At 40.6% G+C, this 23,260-nt stretch overlaps 1 protein-coding gene across 3 annotated transcripts in view; it reads left to right on the top strand.

Annotated features, from left to right (window-relative positions):
• Positions 1-23,260, top strand: part of DTNB (dystrobrevin beta) — a 205,990-nt gene that overhangs the window by 90,182 nt on the left and 92,548 nt on the right. For 2 of the 3 annotated variants that reach the window (XM_075048827.1, XM_075048828.1), the window contains exon 11: positions 9,081-9,158. In XM_075048827.1, the coding sequence (XP_074904928.1) occupies positions 9,081-9,158 (78 nt within the window). Of the gene's footprint in view, positions 1-9,080; positions 9,159-13,605; positions 13,714-23,260 lie in introns of those variants that run through there. The other variant, XM_075048829.1, reaches the window with a different exon arrangement.

Raw genomic sequence — 23,260 nt, 5'->3', positions numbered from 1 at the left:
GGCATGCTGGAGTGGGCTCTCAGTCTTTAACTCAGTAAATGGTATCTCCTATTTTTAGTATTATTTTTGGAGAATTTGCAATGCAAGGGGGGAAGATTTCAAATGTATTATCAATATAGAGCATTTTGCATATAGCAAAATGACTTTATCCTCTTTCACTGAGGGAAGACACTAACCATTTCCTTGCTCTCTTGAACCTTCTCCCCCCCAACTCCACCCTTCGTTTTGGTCATTTAGATCCAATGATCACTTTATCAGAGTGAGTAGACTTGTATAGTTGCTAGCACTAGACCTCAATGGCCTGGATACGCTTTCTTTTCATGGTTGTGTCTTGTGCCTTTTTGTCCTATTGCCATGTCTGACATCATGCCAGGTAGGGGAGAGACTCTGTTCCCCTTAGAGCATCGCAGGGTCCTTGTACTGCATTGAACGTATACCAAGTCTTGTCTTATTTGTGACAGATGGGAAGATTCTGAACAGGAGAAGTGTTGAGATTCTCAGGCAAAGTGTATTTCAAGTGTTTGTCTCTATATCTGTCTTCCTTTGCCACTGCTTGGTAGGTTTTTCATTCAACTAGCAAAAAAAAGAATCAATCTCCTTTATACACTAGCCTGGAAGAGTATGTCCTCCTTTGGCTTTTGGATTATTATAGAGTAAAATTGGCTGGAAAGGAAGCTTAAAAACAAAACAGTAGCAAGAGATCCTGTATCTTGTCATCTTAAAGATAAACAAGACCTGCTAGAATAACAGGAAGAACAGGCAATCCACTAATCATCTTTGGTGTGAATAATATCCATGTTGTCCCAGTAAAATAAATGACGTATCATCCCAGCATCAAGCGTACTAAGGCCTTCACTGGCATTGATGAACCTACGAGTCTATGCATAATGACGGAACTGAATGAAATGTGCACATGTGCCTTCTAGCAAACAAACCAGCAAGCTTCTGAGTGTCAAAAACACATTATCTGTTTTGTTAAATGTACTAGTTATCATCTGTAAAAAGGTTATAGTTTCTCTTAAATCAGTACTATACTAGCATCAGCTGAGATGCAGTCACCACACTGACATGCCACAAGGTAGTAGCAATATGACAGCCAGCCCCTGGTGGTAATACCATCCTGCTTTAGAAGTGATATCATCTCGTCCTTATTTGAATCCAGGTAATGAATGGGCAAGATAATCTGTTCATACATCTCTGTAAAACTCTCTTTTCTTGTAAAGGTACCAGAATCGCCATTGCCTCTTCCAGGTTGGTGTCACTGTGGGTTTCTTCCACATTAGACTGGCCTTTCTAGTTGTCCTGGTCTAGAACTGCTGGTCCTCATGCACAAACCCTAAGTAACTACAGCTGTAAGACATGTCTCCACCCTGTGAACTCCCCTTCAGGAGCCACCCCTCTGCCAATGACCAGAAATTGCTGCTGAGTCTTTTTTCAGTTACATTGCTGAGTCACATCGCTGAGTCCTTTTTCAGTCCTTCTGCAACAGTAGTTCCATCATTAAGTCAGCATAAGCAGCGCTGGATCATCCGTGGTTTGGTGTTGCGTGGAGCAGGTACAAGGAAGGAGCGTTGGTCCTGAAGTTCCTCAGCCGAGTGCATTGGCAAGCGAAGAGCAGTGCTGCAGAGGACCCCGTGGACAACGAGCGTGTTCTGCCACGGCATACAGGAGCACGAGTCCTAGCATGGCTTGAGCTGGTGATGCTGTAAGAACAGTGGTGTACGCTCCCATCAGTGTTTGCACTAAGCACTCTGCAGGCTGAGTGTTCAGGTGATATTCTTGGGAAAAGTAGTAGTGTCACATGTGCCCAATCCTGGATGTAGTATACCACAGGGTGCTCGTACCTGCAGTGTTTTGGTTGCTGTGAAAGAAGGAGGTTGTGATAGTAATAGGTAATAGTCCAGCATTATTGGAATTTGTCCTGAGCTCTTGTTAGTATGATAAACTGGCATAACATCCTCAGCAACATGGTCTCAGATGTGGATGCAGTTGTTGGCTCATGAGAGTTTAGGAGCTAGTATGTGCTTCCATCCAAAACCCAACTGCATTCCTTGAGCAAATGTCAGTACAAGTGATTTGACTGCAGTGATGTACAGTTTGCTAAAGCATATAAGTTAGCTAAGGAAAGCAAAGTGTCATGATTTGATTCACAGTTTCTGCAATGTGTGTCTTGTATGTGTGTGTGGATGTATTGAGCAAAATGCGGATTTGCAACTTTAAGTTTAAATAATCAAAACCTTGTATATGGAGTTACCTAATTATGGTTACCAGCAAGTAGCCTTGTTTTCTAAAGAGTGGCAGGGGAGAAGTAATCTCTTTTATTAAATCAGCTGTCGTAACAGGAAAAAAAGAATATGTTTTTTGGGTCACAACCTTGCTCCTGTCCCTTCAAACCATCACAGCATTTGTCTTTCTGGGAGAACTGGGTGGCACTGCTAACAGACGGGGATGGTACTTACTGTAGGTAGCTTCAGTCGTGACTAGTGTTTGGAGAAGTCTTTTGGTCTCTCCCGAGAACCAGAGCTAAGACAGAGCAGGTAACATTATTGTGGTATTAACAAAATGTATTAGCATAGTTCTTCCAGGAATATGATGTGAGAAAAGCTGGTCACACTTCTGTTGCTTTGAAACCTTCCTGATACGTTATAATAGAAAGAGATTAGTTTTTACATGGTTATTCATGGGAGTCTCGCACTGGACTTCCAGATAGCTGTTGAGGCTTTCTTTGCTTCTGTGAAAATGCCATGCAGTAGAAAGCAAGAATTACATTAAATCAGATTGCACTTTATAGTCAATGTCCTTCTCACCTGGAGGGAAGTGCTAAGCAAAAAAGCATTAATAGCGTGTGTGTTGTTAGGAGCAAACAATTCTAATGAATGCTAATGACTTGTACTTCCTGAACTGTTTTATGAGAAATAATAAAGTTCCCAGAAAAAGGAATCAATCTCACTTTATTGCTTTTTCCAGTTGACTCCTTATCTGAGAAAAGTGAAAGGACTAGCATGCCAGCTGGGATGTTTTTATTTTTACAGTTTTATGCAACTATGTTTCATCAGCCATTTTTTATCATTTAGGGTGGGGGGTTTCACTTAATAAACTGAACTAGGGTTCCCACTGGATTTGGTTGCTATTCCTTTGTTACAATCCCTCTGTTCAACTTCAAGCAATTCTCTCTTATGATATCAAGGTCTTGACTGCAGTGTCTGCTACCTGTGATGCCAGCCTGCCTGGCACCTAGAAATGCTTTATGTTAACCTTTACCTACAAACATCCACAAAACTATCTGTTTTCTTTTAAATCTCTCCTTAAAGTTCCATCAGCATGCCTGTAAAATAATAGTAATAATAGTAATAATAATAATCAGAGATTATAGTCAACTACTCTAGTGTAGTGTGATGTAACATCAGTATGGTTTTTCAGTTTCATATATCTAATATAACCTTTGGTTTGTGCCTACGTTCATGTGTCGGTCCAGTCTTGGTTGTAATTCTTTGTAATTCTCTTTTCACAAAGAAACACAACCTGGCCTGTCAGTGGGATTCCTAAGCAATGTCAAAAAGACTAATAGTATCTGTTATACAATCTTACTGGTTTAGAAATTCTCAGGTTATAGAGCAAAACTCAGCTTTAAATTTAGCAAATAAATAGCTGTTCAGTTTGTAGCTATGTAAATACAATAGCTACAATTTTAGAAAAAAATAACAAAAAAAGACTGACAGATATCACGTAGTTATCCCCACTAATTCCTAATTAAAAAGTAGCTTAATTCCAGGCATTATTATATGATAATTAAAGAAATATTGACATTTATTATAGTGCTAATCAGTGCACCTGAAAAATACTGTCTTTTTTTGTTATATGTGATACACACACTGGTTCTTACACACAAAACATTGAATAAAGGTAGGAAATGTTACCAGTTATGCCTGTGACATGGATACACTTTTAACTTCTGCTGCTTGAAATCCTTACCTGGCTCGGGACCCTTCAGAGCCTACTTAATTGTCCTTCCTGAGGGCCAGTGAAATTTTTCAAATTTTGGAATTTTAGGTGTCAGTCTTTGACTTCAGACTTATCAATTTTAGATCTGACTGACAGAGCATTCTTTCTTTTTTTTCTTCTTTTTCTTTTTTTTCTTCTTTTTCTTTTTTTTCTTCTTTTTCTTTTTTTTCTTCTTTTTCTTTTTTTCTTCTTTTTCTTTTTTTCTTCTTTTTCTTTTTTCTTCTTTTTCTTTTTTTTTTTTTCTTGGCTGCTGTGACAGCCCTTAACCCTCAAGTATAGATTGCTTTTCCTGAGCTTTGCATTTTCCAAGTCTCTGCGCTCTGATGGAAGCCAATAAATAATGTTGCTTTGCTGCACATCAGCAATCTCAGATAGGAGAACTGTTTAGAGCGGAAGACAGTTTGGTAAATTTTGTTTACTGTTGCTTTTTTGTAAAGGTCCCTTTACAGGGTGATTGTCCAGCACAGCAAAAAGTCTCAAGATTTAGTGCCTTTTATTTATTGAGGTTTTAGACTTCTGAGGTCTCAGAATTGTTCTGGTTTTGTTCTGGACCTTCATCAACCAAGTCTGAAAGAAGACAAGCAAGTAATTAGACCTAGTCTTAATTGTTCTTTTCTTCAGAATGCGTAATGATTGATTTTCCTACTTAGGAAAACTGTTGACACAAAATAGCAGTGACTAATCTGTTTCTTATTTCTCATTTTTAGACAAGATTACCTTTATATTTAGACAAGATTACTGAGAACAGGTGTGACGCAACTTCAGTTACATCTGGGTCTCATAGATTTTACTACAGTTAGGAGACAGTAGTTAATAAGACTAAATACTAGTGATAGAGAGAAGTCAAGATTTTTGCTGATTTTATTAGAATTATGGTAATTACCCATAAAAGCTTGTTGACATGTTTGGGAAGATGATGGGGAAATCTAAGAACAGAATATCATCCATCCTGAGTTAGACCAAAAAGCTCTTTAGTCCAATATCTTGTTTCCAGTAGTAGCCAGAACTGGACACTTAGAGGGAGTTGGTCATGACAGAAGAGACGAAGGTAATATTCACACATAAATATGTTTTGAAAAAATAAAGGAACATAAGTGCTGGGACTGGAAAGCTCTAACTTGTGATACCTTCTATAAAGATGATTTAAGGTATTTTAGCTTTAGAATTAACTTTATGACATTTGTGTTAAAAAAAAAAAAAGTGGGTAAATTGTTTAAAATGGCTCCTAAGTGTTGGCATACCTGCATTGTTCTTTCAAGTCTTTATTTCTTCTTTCCTAAATTTGTGCTGAATGCAGAGGACTCTCATGCCCTGTTTTCAAGCCCTCCACAAATCTCTACTATTTATTTGTGTTCTGATAGCATCTGCTACTGCTATACAATGCTTCGGTACATGAAAGTGTACAGACCCTGGTTAGAGTGTGAATAAATCAAACCCAAGGAGACCACGATAATAGAAGTACCCAAAGCTGTAAGTTTTCTTCTACGTGTCCCTGGCCAAAGGAGCACCCCCATCATTAGATGCTTCTCGCCAGTACAAGTGTCAAGACGAGTCCTTGTCCTGGCTTTGAGCCTACAATGCTGTTATTTCCTCAATTATTTCTAGGTCTAGTTACACAGAGAGGGATAGCATTTCAGACATCGTGACTGAACAAGTTAGCACCTACTTCAGTGCTAACCAGCAACGTACTAAGTAGAATAAGCGTTTTCATTTTGCGAAGGATACTGTCGTGTTTTTCAAACCACTAAAAGTTTATGCAATATACACCTTGGACCTCACGTGTGGAATAGGAATAAAGATTGCCGATGTCTTGATTTATGCTCTCTGGCATAGGCTGATCTCTGATCTCCCAGCTGTTTGGCTAATGTCACTTTTCGTAAGCATCGTGAAAAAAGAGAATTTAAGGAGTTTGATTTCTCAGCTTCTATGGCTGCTGCGTTTGTCCCAGCTCCTGGGTATGTGGAAGATTTCTCTTATTTCACTGCTTATTTTTAGGTGCTTTTCTTCCCAACAGCACCCTAGGCTGATTAAACACACCTTAAACGCCAGATAAGTTAAACCTGAAAATTTTAACCTAACAAAAGAGACGAAGTTTTGAAAGAAAGTTGTAAGCTGTTCTTGATATGCATCAAAGTCCCTTAGCTGTTTTAATATTTCAGCAACATTGTGGGTGGGAGAGGAGTTACTTCTTCTGAGTGCATCTTCTGAGTTTCTCTGCCAGCGATGGTTTGGGGATTTCTCCTGTCTCAGGTGTCTGGATAGTTACGTTTTCTGGTGAGATTATCGAGGCAGAAAAATCTCTCCTCAGTAGCTGATTCAAGAATATTTGTCTTTTTCTCTGTTATGTTGGTAGGCTGTAGCAGATGCCAACTATCATGAGCATCTTGGAAGGGGATTTCAGTTATGTTCCTTTTAAACTAGAACCTGTGGTAACGTAAGGTGGACCTGCACTGAAAGTCCCAGGCTCATAAAAGCAGCTCTTATTACTCCAGTGGTATTGTGTACCTGGTTACAGCATCCTCCCAGTTTCACAAACAATATGATTTTTCTGTCATGGTTATACAAGAAAAAATAGTGCCATCTTGACAGAGTTACAGTTTTTTGAAAAAGTATTCCATAAAAATATATAAATGGCCTCAAGAAATTCTCTGAACTGGGAAAGGCTTTATTGTACTTAATAAAGAAGATGAAATTGTGCTATTAGAAATCTTTTAACCAGATGTTCGTATTTAATTTTCTTTGCCTGTTTCACGGTTAGCAAGGATTTAGCTGGAAAATTGAGGACACTGGTATTTACAGAACTGGAGTGAACGTGTGGAAATGTCTCATAATGGTACTAAAACCAGATTGCGAATGGTGAATTGAATCCACTTTCTTATTAGAAGAGTCATATAAAAGCAATATTGTAATAAAATAAAGAATTATCCTTCACTCAAAAGAGTAGACCCACAGAGGTGAGCTTCTGTGGGATAATGGAAAATGTGCCCTCATGTACAATTTGTTACTTAAAGTGAAATGAATTCTGTGGAAACTTCTGCTCTTGTATGCGTCTCGTGGAGGGTGAGTATGCGTGAGCTGTCCTCGTCGGTCTCTACGCTCCGTATACCCCCGTGCAGCCATTAAAGGCTGGCAGCACGCTGCGGTCTGGGCTTCAGTGTCTCAGGCACACTCTGCTGTGAGCTCGCTTTATCCCCTCCACTGAAATGCAATACCCTGTGATTAAATTCACTTACCCTAGAGTTATTAGGAGTACTGAGGTGGTATGTGTTGTGTTTAAGGAAACCGCTTGTCCCTCCCAAAGGACAAAACCCAGCTAATGCACACAGAAACGGTGTAACAAGAGTTGTTGCTGAAAAATACAGTTTTGGTTGCAAAAGCTGCTTCTTGTTGTAGCTGTTTCTCTCACAGCTGCACATATAGTTTTATGGTGTGTGTGGCAGGAGAATGCAAAGCCGATAAGTAAATCTAGGAAAAAAGGAGAGTTTTGCAGTGGAGATGTGGACAGAGCATTCCTTGCGTTCGGTCAAGAAGAAATAAGTAGGGAGATAAAGGGGCAGAGGGAAAGCACTGTTAGTTAACTGCTCGTTGCCACAGGATGTGTTTGTACGTTCACTAGCAAAATTAATGGCTTCCAAATGTACTGTTGGATTTCCAGTGCATTATAATCCTATTTCTGCTTTTTTGTACAGTAAGAAGTTCCTTTTCCAAAGGAGCACATTCAGTAAATACCTTATGACCAAATCATTTCTTGGTTTAATGTTATATTTAGAACAACATTAACATGAAAGCATGCAGCACAGTTACTTCTGGGCAAATCTGTCCTGAGCAAGGACTGAGAACTGAAGTGCTTGTGCACTCAAATCCTACATGGAGAAGGAATGCAGTAAGACGTACAGGAAATATGTTCTTTGTCATTTCATATGTTTGACATCCAGCTGATTTTTTTTTTAAATGGTTGTTTGATTCTCTGGATTACTGGGCTCTTAAAATTGTTGAATGAAATAAGCTAATGAGTCTTAAGGCAATTCCTAGTGTTCACACGTCCGAAAGAGGAGCTCCGTGCAGCTGCCCTGGGAATGTCAGGGAAGGCAAAACCTGCGAACGCTGTTGGGGAGAACACCTTCTGCACTGTTGTACTGTAGAAAATGGAAGTTGGTAGGAATTAATTTCAGTATTATCTGCAGTAAATCTAACTAAGAGGAAATGCTAAGATGATGGCAAATACAAACCTGTGAAGATTTTAATCCATGTTCCAAGAAACCATGCAGGAAAGTGTGGCATTTTTCTCCATTAGGATCTGCACAGGTCCCATGTTGTCTAATGTGCAAATTGAGCTTTTATCTGTGCATAGACAACCCTGCACATTTTTGCACGTCTCATTTTAAAAGATGATGGATGTATTTGGATATCACTGGAGGGTAAACATAAGCAAATATTGATTCTGTGATAGTAGCTGCTGTAGTTGTTCTCTCCCAGTGGCTTGAATTTACCGGCAGAGCTGTCTGGGGACGTCCCGTGTGGGCTCCTCATGTCGTCCCACTCCCTGCACAGCCACAAGCAGACAAAGCCTGGGTGGCCACAGCAGTGTGGCACTGGGAAACTTTCAGGGTTTAAAAATGCAAATAATGGGAGCATCAATCTGTGGTTGTATTTTATAGGGCAGAAAGGAACACAAGGCTCTATCAATTTATTTTTTACAACTACCTTTAATTTATTAAAATAAAAACCAGACAGATGGTGTATATGGTTGTTGTATAAATGATTGCTTGTTATAATAAATCTTTGCTTAATTCCTTTAAACATTTCAAATAATTGCCGTAATTTGAATGGTTTCTGCATTTTCTTGAACTACCTAGACAATGCCAAAGGTCAACTATGTAATCACAGATGGTTAGTTTTATCTTCATTTTAGTGTGACACGTGAACTGTGAAAAGCAATTAGACTAAAGCAGATCAAGCTCTTCAAGTACCTGTGTGCTAAATGCAAAGAGCACAGTTATGTCCTTTTTCCTAGTGTAGGTTTTGTTTCTTTTTTTATTTTTTAAAATCACTAACTGGAGTAAATATTTTTATTTTAGTCCTCCTCGGCCTATGACTAACATGAATGACACCATGGTGACCCACATGTCCTCTGGAGCACCTACACCAACAAAAAGGTATGCGTGCTTTGCAATATTGGTTGGTTGTTTCTGTGAGAGGTAAAAAATACAGAGCATGGATTTTGCATCACTAGGACTCTTCTAATATATTTCACATAACACTGCCCCTTCAAAACGTGTATGCAGCATTCATAATATAAGGAACTGTTTGCAGTGCTTCATTTTGTTCTCTCTGAAGAGTGATTTTCTTTTATTGGAATAGATGTTATTATGTGAGTGTGACTGAAGAAATATCTAAAGAGCGCTAAAGATATTTTTGTTTTTCATTTTTAAATAGAGCATTACTTCCAAAGCTGTTCTGAGAAAGGCTGGTCTTGTTGTATCATAGGCTCCTCCACCGACAAAGGATTATTCTGTTCTGCTGGAGACATTTCACATAATGAGTATACTGCGTTGCCATTGTTAACAGTTGTTCACACCAAACACAGCTAAGCTGCCAAAGTTCTTTCGAGTTGCCCATGTCTACTAGAGGCATTTAGGTTTGAGTTGGATTTGGTTTTACTTTTACTTAGTTACATATATGTAACTTATTGTATGGATGTACGTATGTAAACATGCAAAAAACTAGTTGAATCATGTATTTGCACTTTTCTTTCTTGTTAAGATATGTTAGGGAGAATAGCAAGGTGGTTCACTGGAGACTTCACTTGTCCAAAGCTGTGAATGAATAAATGTTCCCTGCCGGGAATGAGAAACTGAACTGTCACAATTTTAGTGGCAAGGTAGCACTCAAGAGGCAAGCCAGATTCCTCATTTTCAGCAGCAGTCCTTCAAACAGAACTAAGGAAAGATCCATGTACTTTCCTTGACAAAATAAGTCAGTTATGTATGCAGGTTTGAACTGGCTGTGTTAAAATTATTTCACAATCGATCTGTAAATCATTCCATGTAACATCTACAAATGCTACGCAATGTGCAATACACTGTATGACTTCAAATATGGGATGTAGTAGGGCCCCTATCACTGGAGGTTTTCAAGACACAATTGAGCAAGGTGTTAGATAATCTTATCTAGGCTCCTTTTCCCACAGAAGGTTGGACCAGATGACCTTGTGCGGTCCCTTCCAACCTGGGCTGTTCTGTGATTCTATGAAATACATCTTTTGCTGAATTAGAAGCAAAGAGGCTGAGAGAGCAGAAAATTCCCAAAGCCAGTGCTTTACAGACTGCTTTTACAGTCCTTAAGCAACATAACGCATAACGTCTTGTTTATTGGGTTGCAAGCAACCTTGTGGGCAAGGTCTTTTGCATTGTCTCTGCTTTTAACCTCTGTTTGGGGTCCAAGTTTGTTCGCTGTAGCGCAGGCAACAGCCATCTCCAAATCTCTGTCAGACAAGATTGTGCTTTAGTCACTCATGTCCTCTGTGCACACAAGCTCGAAACTTTTCCCAAGTAGCAGTGTCTGTCAGGTTCTCCTGCAGCCTCTTCATCCTCTTGCGTAAAAGGTCTTACAGAATGGAATGGTGCAACCCTCTGTCAGTTCTGACTCAGGAGCAACAGTTAATGTGGGTAGTGATCACCTAGTTCTGTAGTTTCTACTTCTTTGTTTAACCACCTTTTCCTGTTTTCTTAATCCAAACTGGATAATGCACATTTAAAAAATCTCTTAATTCCACTGTCATCAAGACCATCTCACCTGTCTGGTAGGGAGAGCTTCCTAATGCCATCCTGTCATGTTCTGGCTTACCAGCATTTCACCTCTTTCCAGTATGTGATGAGTTTCTGTGTTGGTCAGTGGGTGTGATAGGTGCCTTTTTGTCTTGTGGAATAACGTAGTCCCAGGAACCGTTCATTCCTCTGCTTCTTTCCATTCAGAGATTTCTTTCTTTCTCAGATTGTCTGCTGTGTTATCTATAAAAATCATGTCTGTTCTGGAAGAAGAGGCCAGTGAAACTTGAGTCAAGATTATCCACAGCAAGTGTCTCTGTGTTTCTTGCTTTGCAAAATACCAGGAGACAGACTCATGCAAAATATAAGCTTAGCACTGAATATTCTGGAGGATGGCCTCTGATGGAGGAGGTGAAGCAGTCCTCCACAGATATGCTTTTCGGGTGCCAATTTAGTTCAAGCACACAGGAACAAATACTTTATTACTAAATGAACAAAAGAGAAGATACCAGTATTGGCTTTATTGCTAAGTACCAGTATTGATCCTAAAGTACATTTTAGCTAACGAAACACTTGGGTTTGGTTTTGGTTTTTTTTTCCCATGGGAACATCCAGAAACTCATTCAAAATACCTCTTTCACATCATCATCTGCCAGCTGTGCTTCCGTTCCTCCGTGGGCAGGGGCTAGCCCACCTATTCCCTTAATTTGAGAAGGGGAACACTACAGAAAATGCTAGGAAAATACCATATCAAGCACTAATCCAAAGAGAAGGGCTGGCTATTGCCACCTGACCCTTCTACTTTTTTTCTTGGCCATGTAGATCTTACAATACACTGTTGAGATAAGGAATAGTGGAACAGCGGTTTTGTATGGAATAATGAAGGGAAAGAAAATCAACAGCTTGTGGTAAGTAGGTATTAGTAGATAAAGTAGTGCTGAAGGTAAACTTTAATTACATTATGACAAGACCTTTACATTGTCAGGGGTTTAAGGGTACAGGAATTTCATGCTGATATTGTTTCCTGTCACCCATGATGACAAGTAGCAGATGCTTAGAGAAGTTTATAAGCAGTAAATCATTAAGTCAAGTCAGTAAGTCAAATTTTGCTCTTGTTTTTTGCACTTGTTCCCATCTTGCAGCATTTATCAGTCTACTTCCTCATTTGCAGTATTTAGAGACCACTGCTTCATAAATCCAGCATCCACAAGTGAGTTCTACAAGTCAGTTATGACCTGTTCAAGAAAACTCTTTCTTTTTTATTGTAACATTCACCAGTTCACCTTCTTCATTCTATTGAACATTTTTTATACCCCACCTGCTTCTAGCCTAAGAGTCCTTGTCGACTTAATTCTTCCTTGCACAGAAGGTAGTCTGTAACTTGGATCATGCTCATTGTCCCTATCGGTACTCTTCTTCTTTCAACATTTCTTTTTGATGTGGGATGGCCAGAACTGCATCTAATAGTCAAATCTGAGGCCACTTTGGTGTTCCAGTCCCATATTCTTCTGCTTGTGTGAATTGCAGGGATCCGCGTACGTCTTGTGAGCAGAGACTGTCCCAAAGGCAGGCAACTAAAGAAATCTTTCTCCTCTCTGATGTGGGCAAGGATATGCATAGATCTGGATTTGATCACAAGAATCCCAGAAATACTGAATATAGAAACCGCAGTGATCAAGGGAAACAGAAGTAGCTTTTCAACAGCGCTACCAAGATCAGTATTTTGACTAATAAGGACATGACGGAATCGGCAACAGGGCTTTAGAATCAGCAACACCCTTTGGCTTGGACCATTTTTGTATTTATAAAGGAGCAAGGTCTCTGTTGCTGTCTGTTGTCCAAGACAAGATCAGTAGACCAAAGATAGTTCAGAAATAAAAACTTTGAGAAATCAGACCTGTTTGGACATATGGCATGTCATCTGCCTCTACGCACCCTGAAATTGTCAACTAGCAAGACTTGCTTGAAAAGTTCCTTGTGAGAATCAGTTATCATTTGGTAACTCAGGCCTCATCTGTAGAAGGGAGCTGACTGAGATCATCAAAAAACACTGGATGGTAACAAAAATGTCAAGATAGGCTACTTCAGCCTTTGGGGACGATCCTTGGTTACAGTTATTACCAAACAACATACCAGTTGATTGCAAGCAGCTCGTATTTTGAAAAACACACAAGTAACTATAGGTGACTGCCCACTTAAAAGCACAGAACTTCTCTGTACTCCGATACATAAGCCATTCCCTCAGCGATTCAAAGGCTACACTGAAGTAACTCAGAGTGAAGACCTCTATAGCATATATACTTCACAAATACCATCCCCAGCAAAGGCTAAGAAAAGAAGTTGGATTAAACACCAAAGAAATTACTTGATTCTGCAAAATGATCGTTGTGTCATCCTTTGTCTACAGTTTGCTCTTTCTGAGAGGCGAGGCATTCGCAGAAGTGTGGAATGGCACTAGACCAGTCCAGAACCAATCTTTAGAAAGCCAGAAATCATCTTACTTTCAAGCATCCTCTTTAGTCAGGCATCATGAGAACTGACAGGCAGCAAATGCATGGTAGATGTCACCATCTGTGATCGCCACACCTGTATTAGTATCTGCCTTTTACCAAGGTCCTGGCTCTTCCCTTCCCTCTTCAAGGATCCCACTTCCAGAATTCTGTTAGGAAAGGTTATGTCATCTAGCAGATTCTACAAGAGTTCACGGGAGGAGGTTCCTTCTCTCTGTACTTGCTTATTCCAAAGAAGGAATGGGGTATTTATCTTTTCCTGGACCTGGGGGGAACGGACAGGCTGCCTCAGGTTCAGGTAGTAATGTTTGCCTCCATCATTCCAGCTCCTCAGGCTCTCAGCTTGCAGAACGCATACTTCTCCATAACCACTCAACAAGCCCCTGGGGATGTACCTGAGGCTCGCAGTGGAACCCAAACACATCTCTCGAAAGGTATTGTCATTCAGACTCTGCTTAGTGCCTTTGTTCTTTGCAAAATATCTAGTTGTGGTGGCTACGTACACCTGTCCAAGTCTAATCAGGGTTGGTTTGTTTTTAATCACATAATAATGAGAAATGCAGGTCTTCATCAGAGCTTCTCTGTTTGTTCAGCTGAGGTTCTACAAGAAGTGATCAGTGAAAGCCATTTCACATTATAGGATTTGTATGACCCAAGCTGTTTCCGTCTCTGCAAGGCTTGCCTGCTGGCATTACTGAGTTGAGCTACACTGAAAAGTAGTTCTAAAGTAGCATAGATTATCTTAATCAGGCTGTGTCCACACATACCAGAGAAATACTGCTTTCCAGGTTTTACTTGAGACTGCTAAAACTTTGGCTCAGGTCAAGTGTACATATTTCAAAAATAATATGGAAGCACTGCAAAATTAATTAGGAGAGAGCTATAGAAATATCTAAAAGCTTGGAAATGTGATGCTAAAGGAGCATTATCTGTTTAGTTTATTAAGGAAGGTAGGGAAGTGATTTGATTGCTAGGTTACAAATATTTATACATGGAAATATATCCAGTAGCAGGGTGGTTTTTTAGCCTTGCATAGAAGGGCATTTCAAGGTCCACTAAATTCTGCATAACCTCTGCATACAGCCAGTCAAAGTGGATGGTTACAGAACCTGTGGATTTAGTAGTAAGCACGAAAGCTAAAATACTTGGCTCTTGCCTCAGCTTGAAAGTCTCTGTTTTTGTCTCAGCATATGCCCATCCATATTATGGGATAACATTTCCAAGTATTTTGAGACTTTTAGTGTGCTGACTGAACCACTGAATACATTGAAGCATTATTGGTTCATCCATCTAGTTAGTCAGGGGCATAGGAGCACATGTCTGTGTTGTCTTTGTATCCTCCATTTCTTTAAACCTGGAAAATGTACAGGTGTCAGCAGTTAATAATAGAGTTAAGTAAGGCAGGAGAAACAGGTTTTTCCCCCTTTAAAAATTTCTTACATTTCTATTTTGTCAGTTCACATATGTCTGATTACAATGTTCTCCCCAAGATTTATTACAGTTACTAGTGCTCTAGATCAATCCATGATGTAAAAGATCATCACTGACTAAAATTAAGGGCCTCATTTCCCTAGCTGGAGGCACTGTCGCATCTTGGCAGCATGAAATAAAGATAGCAGGGTTGCTGAGGTTGCTTTGTGTGAGCTGAATGGGGTTCGGATCCGCATTTTAATGTGCTGAAGCTGTTCAAACTGGCCACTTTTCAGTGGCTTGGCTTCTTTTTGAAAGCCAAATTTGTTCCTAAAATTGACTGTATTTTATATACCTGGAATAAATGACGGATGAAAGTGTTAGAAGTTACATGGTTGCCTGTCTGTGGACACAATAGGGCTCATCTTTGAATGTCCTCAGTGCTGAAAAAGAATGAAAGGGCACCAGCAAAACACAATAGCATTTGTTGGAAATATATTTGATTTCTGTGACAGTAATACTGTAGTAGGAGCAAAAGGTAGTATCCTGCCTAAATCCTTTCCATTCCAAAGAGCATTTTACATTTGTTTATACCTTCATCAAACTTTCTTCTTTCACGCTAATATATTCTAGCTTCCACCAGTAGACTAATCCAAGAGTAAGGGGTTTTGTTTTGCTTGCTTTCCCCAAAAGATGGAGCAAACATGGGTCAATTTATTTGAAGGCAAAGTTGGAAGGAATAGTAAATGGATATCTATACATGATTTTGTTGGAAAAAGAGAACCGTTTCTGCAATTTTTTTATTGCATTCATATACTATTAGGAAGTTGCTGTTCACGGGGCTTCCTGTACGTATAGATATAGCTAGATATAGCTGTCTGGCTAAATATAGCTAGATACAGCTAACCCAGAACCTCAGTGGAAGCCCATACCGATTAACGTACATTGTTTTAAAAGCCTTTTTCGTGTGCTTCCAAGTAATGTTTTTCACAAGAGAAGGAATTTAGTCGTAATTGTGAATTGCGCTAAATTATTTGTGAAAACTGGCCTCATTCCAGTTTTAATCTGTTCATCACAGATGCACACGCAGAGGGTGTGGGGATCTCTAGGAGGCACACGGGTTTTCTGCTTCGTCCCAGGGCTTCTCTGTGACCAGAGCTACTGCAGAGCTGGGCTGTGTGCCACAGCTCCTCCGTACTGACCTCTGGAAAAAAAAAAAAGTAAAGCCAGTCTGCATCCGGAAAATACATTATCTGTCATGAAACAGAGGCTGAAATCAGAAACTCTTGCTGTGGAAGAATGAGAAAGACTTCTCCAGCTTGTGCTTGACAGCTCTGGCCCCGAGAAACTGAGGCAGCAATTTCACTGCTGGAGGTAGAGTGGGCAGTCGTCAGCCCAGGGTCTCCCTGGGGAAGAAAGGCTGTGGCGGCAGGTCGAGGGAGGGGATTCTGCCCCTCTGCTCCGATGGGGTGAGACCCCACCTGGAGTCCTGCGTCCAGCTCTGGGGTCCTCAGCACAGGACAGACATGGACCTGTTGGAGCAGGTCCAGAGGAGGGACACAAAGATGATCTGAGGGCTGGAACACCTCTGCTATGAGGACAGGCTGGGAGAGTTGGGGTTGTTCAGCCTGGAGAGGAGAAGGCTCCAGGGAGACCTTATAGCAGCCTGCCAGTACTTAAAGGGGGCTTATAAGAAATATGAGGACAGACTTTTTAGTAGGGCCCGTAGCGACAGGACAAGGGGTGATGGTTTGAAACTGAAAGAGAGTAGATTGAGATTAGATGTAATGAAGTCCTGCTCTATGGGAGTGGTGAGGCACTGGCCCAGGTTGCCCAGAGAAGCTGTGGATGCCCCATCCCTGGCAGTGTTCAAGGCCAGGTTGGATGGGTCTGGTCCTTGAGCAACCTGGTCTAGTGGAAGGTGTCCCTGCCCATGGCAGGGGGGTTGGAACTAGATAATCTTTAAGGTCCCTTCCAACCCAAACCATTCTGTGATTCGATGATTCTATGATTCTTGTGATGGTTGCATCCATTCGTTGCACAAGGGCTGCCAAAAGACAGGACGGGGGCTAGCTGCACTGCGGAGCTTCTCGCTCTTCCAGGTCACCCTGAACGCCACCATTCAGCAGCAGGGCAGGATGGAAACCTCTTTTTGTGATTTCCTTCTGTTAAAAACATGAAAATAACCTCCCTTTGGCAACTGTTTTGTGAGGAATAAGACTGAGCTGAAAGAACGGGATTGTAATGCCTGAGCTCACTTTTTTTGTGAACTAAAATGTGAAAAACAAACCAAAGGAGCCCTCGTCAATGCTTCTCTTCAGTCCATGCACATCTCTGAGGAACCTCTAGCGTTTCCAGCCTCCTCATCCTCTGCTTTCAGTGGGAAAATATCCAGAGGGGCAATGAACTCTTCAGATCCCACCATTTCAATAACTATATTTTGCACGAGGCAGGGAGCTTTCTGTCGTCTCTAAAATGCAGTAGACAGAATGAGGTCAGAAAAAGTTTTTTCTAGTAAGCAGGGAGTTCTGGGAACAGAACTGTAGCTATGGCCATGCTCAGCTGTGGATTTTTTTCACATTTAGAAATGTAACATTATAATTTTGATATTTTCCATCCTGCAAAATGTAAGTTTCCAAATGAAAAAAGCCGATTGCTTCAATGGCATGTTTACATTTGATAGTGTTGTATCAGATGTGGGAGACAGATGTTCTGTACATCTATTGAGACATTTACAAAACAGAAATTTTAATGCAACCTTGCCTATATTTGTTACCTATGATACAACAAAACACAGCATTTCTCTGATCTTTACAGCCAACAAGCCTTTCTGAATAAATGGAGATGATTATGTCTCTTCTGTAAAAGTAGGCCAAGCCCATTAAATGTTATTTGTTTTAGCTAATTTATTTTAAATTACTTCAAGAACAGATTTTTTTTTTTCCCCCATTTCTGTTGTGGTCAATGTGCACTATTCTTCTTTCAGTAATTCTGTTCCCAAAGACAACCTGTCCTCAATTAGGTTAATGACGTGTACTTCCCTCTTTAAATACCCTTCTACATCATTTGTTTTCTCAGCAGCCATGGTCAGTCTGTAGGTTATGCAGCATCTTTTATATTGCAGATCCATGTTAGAATTTAAATGCATTGTATTTCAGTCTCGTTAATGTATATACTATGTGAAAAGATGGATTGATCACTCTCTTTTAGGAAAAAAGGCTTGTATATGTCTCTGTTGCCATTATGGCTCCTATAAATGTGTAAGAGTGACAATCATCTCGACTGCTCAGTTGCTTACAGTGGAGACATTTCTTCCTAAGCTAGCTGCAGTAGGCTCCCTACATAGTTTATGTAGACAAATAAACTGTTCTGGAGTGTGATAGAGCGGACCTGATTTAGATGTCCACTTTAAGATGAGAACAGTCTAGCAATGCCTGTTTTCTTTCCCATTGACCGTAAAGGGAGTGCAGACAGCTAGCTCATATTAAGAAGCCTCTAGTAATGTGTGTTCAGGGAGGCAAAAGTTTCTCCTTTGGACTGAGAAGGGTCTTTAAAATAGAAGTCCTTTTCAACAATCTAGCCTATAAAAGCAGTCACCGTATTTGCTACCTATAATACAAAAAAATATTGCATTCTTTTTTTCTGATTTCTAAGGAGCTTGGAGACTATAGACATTGCATTTGAGCAGGTGAAACATGTTCTTACAGCCTAAAAAGAAAATTACTTCCAACTTAAGAACTGAAGTTGAAAGGGATGTGATGTGACCTGCCTAGACAATATTCAGAAACCTTCTTTTTTCCTATCTGAGAGGTTTTATTTCCACTAACTCTAACTTGGACTTTTTTTTCAGTCTTCTGCTCCTAATGTCACTGATTATCTGCTCTTCCTAGACCCTCATATTCCTTCTGCCTTTATTTTTGTTTGTCCTTGTTTAACTTTGCGGTCTCCAGTACCATTGATTTACGCCCCTTGAGTTCTGTCCTTCTCTGCGTTTGCAAATGTATGCAGAACTGTGTAGTTTCCAGCTTTTTGATCAGACCTCCAGAAACTTTCCTCTGCCTTCATCTCTGCATTAATGTATTAGATATCTATGTCATTGATGCTGTCTCTTGTTTTTTTTAAGTTCTGTAACCCAGAGTGATTTTTATTTGCTTGGCTAGCTTAATTTATCTTCTGACAATTTCCAATGTGCCTTTTTTCTCCTTCATTCCCATGTCCACATTCATCTCTCTGACATTTCCTTCTAGCTGTCCAGTCACCAATTCCACCTGAAAGTGACTGAAACTACTATTATTATCCGCTCTGCCATTTTTCTTTGACACAGGTGGAGTACATTTGTTTTTTTTATATTCTGCTTCTTAGACCTATGTGACCTCTAGAGATCCTAGATCCATTTTAGCCATAGTTTCAGCCACGAAAAGGTTTTGGGGAAGAGAGCTCAATAGCATGAGCCTGGGTGGATTGTGGCAGCTGGCACTGTCTGGATTGCCGTTATAGATGTAGCTAGGGTGGTCAGGCATGTTTGTGCCATGATTCATAATGCGTCCCATAATACCCTATATATACCTGCATAATACCAAAATAGACTTTCTTTCTAAAAAAGGGATAAAAATATCTCTTTGTCTAGAGACAAGGGAGATCCCAGCTCACATGTAACCTTGCTCAGTGAAGATGTGATGATACTTTACAAGATGAAAGAGAAGGGGACAGCAAGAAGGAAGGAAGGGTGAGGACAAGGGTCAGCATAATGATTCAGTCTAACAATTTCAAACAAAAAAAATCTCTGTTTCAGTACTTATTATTTAAACTGATATCTAGATGCCTCTAGGTATTTATTTTTAACCTGTGGTTTAAAATCCTCTGCATGTAATTTTGAGTCTGTGGAATGTGGGTTGAGGAACATGCATTAGGTGAGAGTGTGGGGAGTTTGATGGGGAGGAAAAAATGGTCAGAAAGCATCTCCAAGGGGAATAGTTGGGACATTTTTACACTACTCTTAAGTGGCTATAAGATTCAAGATCGAGAGGAAAGTATGTGAGTAAAATATAAAAGAAATCTTGGGTTTGGAACCTAGATGTGAAAGGTGTTTCTCTCTTGCTGTTGGCATGCAGATGGTCTTGGGCTAACACAGACCTTGGAGGGTGTGCAGGTACAGCACTCTGCAGACTCATCCGGCAGTCAGCAAGCGCCTCGTGGGACTGCTGGGTAGGAACAGGAGACACAGGACCTGTGGGCAAGATAGCTGTACTTAATCCTGATGCTGCTTTGATGGTGTCTTCTAACCTATCTCTGTTGTGAAAGCTTCAGTCTACCTTTACACAACTTCTCACATCAGCTACTTTCACCTCTTGTGTAGTTTTTTCCCTTCTCCAGTAGTGGTGCTTCAGTTTATCTTACATGCTGCCGCTGAAGTAATATTTCTCGTGCGTTCCAGTTCTTCCTCCCTCTGGTTCATGGTGGGTTTTCTAATAACTTATTGCAATCCAACTGCTGTCACAGGACTGTTGGGTCCAACAGAGCAGTGGTGATAAAAACACCATGCCAGAAGGGAAGGAAATGGGAGGCAAGACTGTCCATCAGCAGCACCCTGCAGACAGAGCAGATCCAGAGTACTGCACTTTGAGGATTTGGATTTGCTCTCTATCACATTTCTCATCCCATTCAAACACTTAGTTTCTTTTTCAGTTCTTTTTCACTCCATTTTGTGTACACTTTTTTTTTCTAGCTACCTGATCTTTGCTCTGAGATCTGTCAGCCTGGTTCACCTCAATGTTTACATTACAAAGTCACAGAAATCGCAGGCTTGTTGAGGTTGGAAGGGACCTCTTGAGATCGTCTGGTCCAACTCCTGCTCAAGCAGGGTCAGCCAGAGGAGGTTTCCCAGGACCACGTCCAGCTGGGTTTTTAATATCTCCACAGACAGACACTCTACAGCCTCTCTGGGCAAACCTGTGCCAGTGTTTACCCACCCTCAGAGTAAAAAAGTGGGGGGTTTGTATTCAGATGGAATTTCTGATTTTGTGTCCATTGCTTCTGGTCCTGGCACTGGGCACCACTGGGAAGAGCCTGGCTCCCTCTTCTTCGTTCTCTCCTTGCAGGCATTTATAGACATGGATTCATTCCTCCTGAGCCTGCTCTGCTCCAGGCTGAGCAGTCCCAGCCCCCTCAGCCTTTCCCCATAGCAGAGTTGCTCCAGTCCTTCAGCGTCGTGGTGGCCCCTCGCTGGACACTCTCCAGTCTGTCCATGTCCCTCTTGTACTGGGGAGAACTGGACCAAGCACTCCTGGGGTGGCCTCACCAGCGCTGAGCAGAGGGGAAGGATCCCCTCCCTCGACCTGCTGGTGACACTACCATGCTGATACTTTAATTTTTGTTCAAGTCCTCTGTTTTTACACTTCCACATGTTCTTCTACATGTTTGGTACAAGTTTTCTGATTAGGATTTTGATTATTTTTTCAAGTAACTTAACAGTGGCTTGCATACTCAAACAGTTTTTATCACTGCTGTCCTTCTGCAGCCACTTTGCTGGCTCTTCATTCCTCCCTGTCCTGTATCTGCTTTAAATTCAAGTGTTAGGAGATCATGGTTTTATTCTCTGATTTAATGATGACCATCCAGCACGTTGCTGCTGTTGGACTGCATTACATTTCCCTGTATAATTATATTGTGTAATTTTCAGCTTGGATATACGCCCCATCGTCTTTCCTGCATATGACAGCTGGAGGTAGGGGTCTGAAGAAATTAAAAGGTTGTTCAGAGTGTTCAAGGAATGTGGTGGCTTCCCCATGACTTTAAATCTTTAAGCCAGATTACATCACTGTCTGAACAGAGTGCTGGAGGTCAGTCAGAAGCATGGCTTTGATTCAGAAATTACTATGCTAAATTTCATCGTCTGTAGTATGCAGAGAATGATGGTAATTATCCTTTTTGACCTTAACAACTATTTAAATCAATCATGGGGAAAAGTAATGTGACAGAAAACAAGAGACCCCTCTAGATTATATCCTCACAGCTCTTTCAAAAGCTCTTTCCCTTCTCAGTAGCCAGATTTACAAAGTTGTGAGCCAGCATAATAAAAATTTGCAGGGATTTCCTGCTGTAAATTACAAGATTTTAAATAAATTGTCTATTTTACTTGGCTTTCCTGGTAGATTTTCAGAACAGAATTTAATTTAAGACACCAAAAGTACCATTTAAATACCTTAGTAATTTATTGAGTTGCTTATAAAGCTGCAGAGCCAAGTCTTAGTGTGTAGAATTTGGGGCAGGAGCCAATGAACCTTTCAAACCCCATTCTCACTGACGTGCAGTTACATGTTCAAGCCCCGGGCATGACTGAGCACCCAGAACCAAACCTTCAACCATCACCCCTGAGAAGAAGGACAAGGAGGAGTGTCCTGCAGCTCTGTGCAGATTCCTCTGCCCTCAATTTTCCCTTCCCACTTAATACTGCTTCCCTTCTTCCCTTGGAAGGAGCATGGTTAACATTATTTCTTGCTATCTGTGGACTGTTGCTTTGCATGGTGTAACCTGGTTTTGTGTGTGGTGGCTGTTATATGAAAAGCATGGAAAACATATTACAGAATTACATTTTAATGCTGCTTTGAAGAATTCAGTTATAGTGTGTGGCTAACTTGGGGGAGCAGGTAGTATTTTGTCCTTGATACCATCTTCTGAAAACTAAAAGATTCTGTGGTTATAGTATAGTCCTGAGTTTCTCTACCAGGGATATATTCTTTTTTTTTTAAAAAGCAGAACAAAACAAGCCCTTAGCAGCGTGTTTGACTGCTGTCTGAATTCAGGCCACGTTAAGGGCCAGGCACGATTCTGGGAGATGTTTAAAAATTTTCTTGGAAGATGTAGATATGACTCAAAGTGCAGGATAAATAAAAAGTAACTTTGTAAGGCTGTTTTTTCAACAATGAACTTTCCCAGACTTTAGGTTTTAAAGGCAATTGCAGAATGGCACAAATACAGCTGTGGCTGCATCTGCAGCCTAACCACCCCAAATTGTCCCTGTCCCCAACAGCTGGCCATCCTTCAGCTGTACAGGCACCACTGGCTGTGGGCCTTTTTCTGCACAGACAAGGAACTGAGCCACTTATATTTTACTCATGAAAAGAAAAAAGGGAAAGGAGAGGGGGTGGCATTGTGGTGTCAAGAGGTGACATTGCTGTTTCTCTGCTCTCAGGCTATATAAAGAAGTATTTTTGCTGAAGTATGTGTCTGAAAGTCAAAGGGATACCTTCAGTTTCCTGAACACGTTACAAAACAATCGGTCCGTACCCACGTAGAGGGGTAGAGAATAAAAATAGCTGACATATCTATGTGGAGAACAAATCATGTCAAAGAATGGAAATTGGGTGGTTCTGCCTGGGTGGGTGGCCTCATGAAGGAGGGGGAAGCACTAATTTAAAATGTATTGACTCATAAAGCTTTTGACACTATCCCATATGGTATTTTCATAAATAAACTAGGTAAATGTTGACTGGTTGAAACTGCTGTTACGTGGGTGCAACACCAGTTGAAAAATTGCAGTCAGAGAAAGAAAATATCAATATTTTCCTACCA

This window comes from Buteo buteo, chromosome 17 (assembly GCF_964188355.1).
Source record: "Buteo buteo chromosome 17, bButBut1.hap1.1, whole genome shotgun sequence".
NCBI lineage: Eukaryota > Metazoa > Chordata > Aves > Accipitriformes > Accipitridae > Buteo > Buteo buteo.
This window is presented reverse-complemented; position numbering and strand designations above follow the sequence as displayed.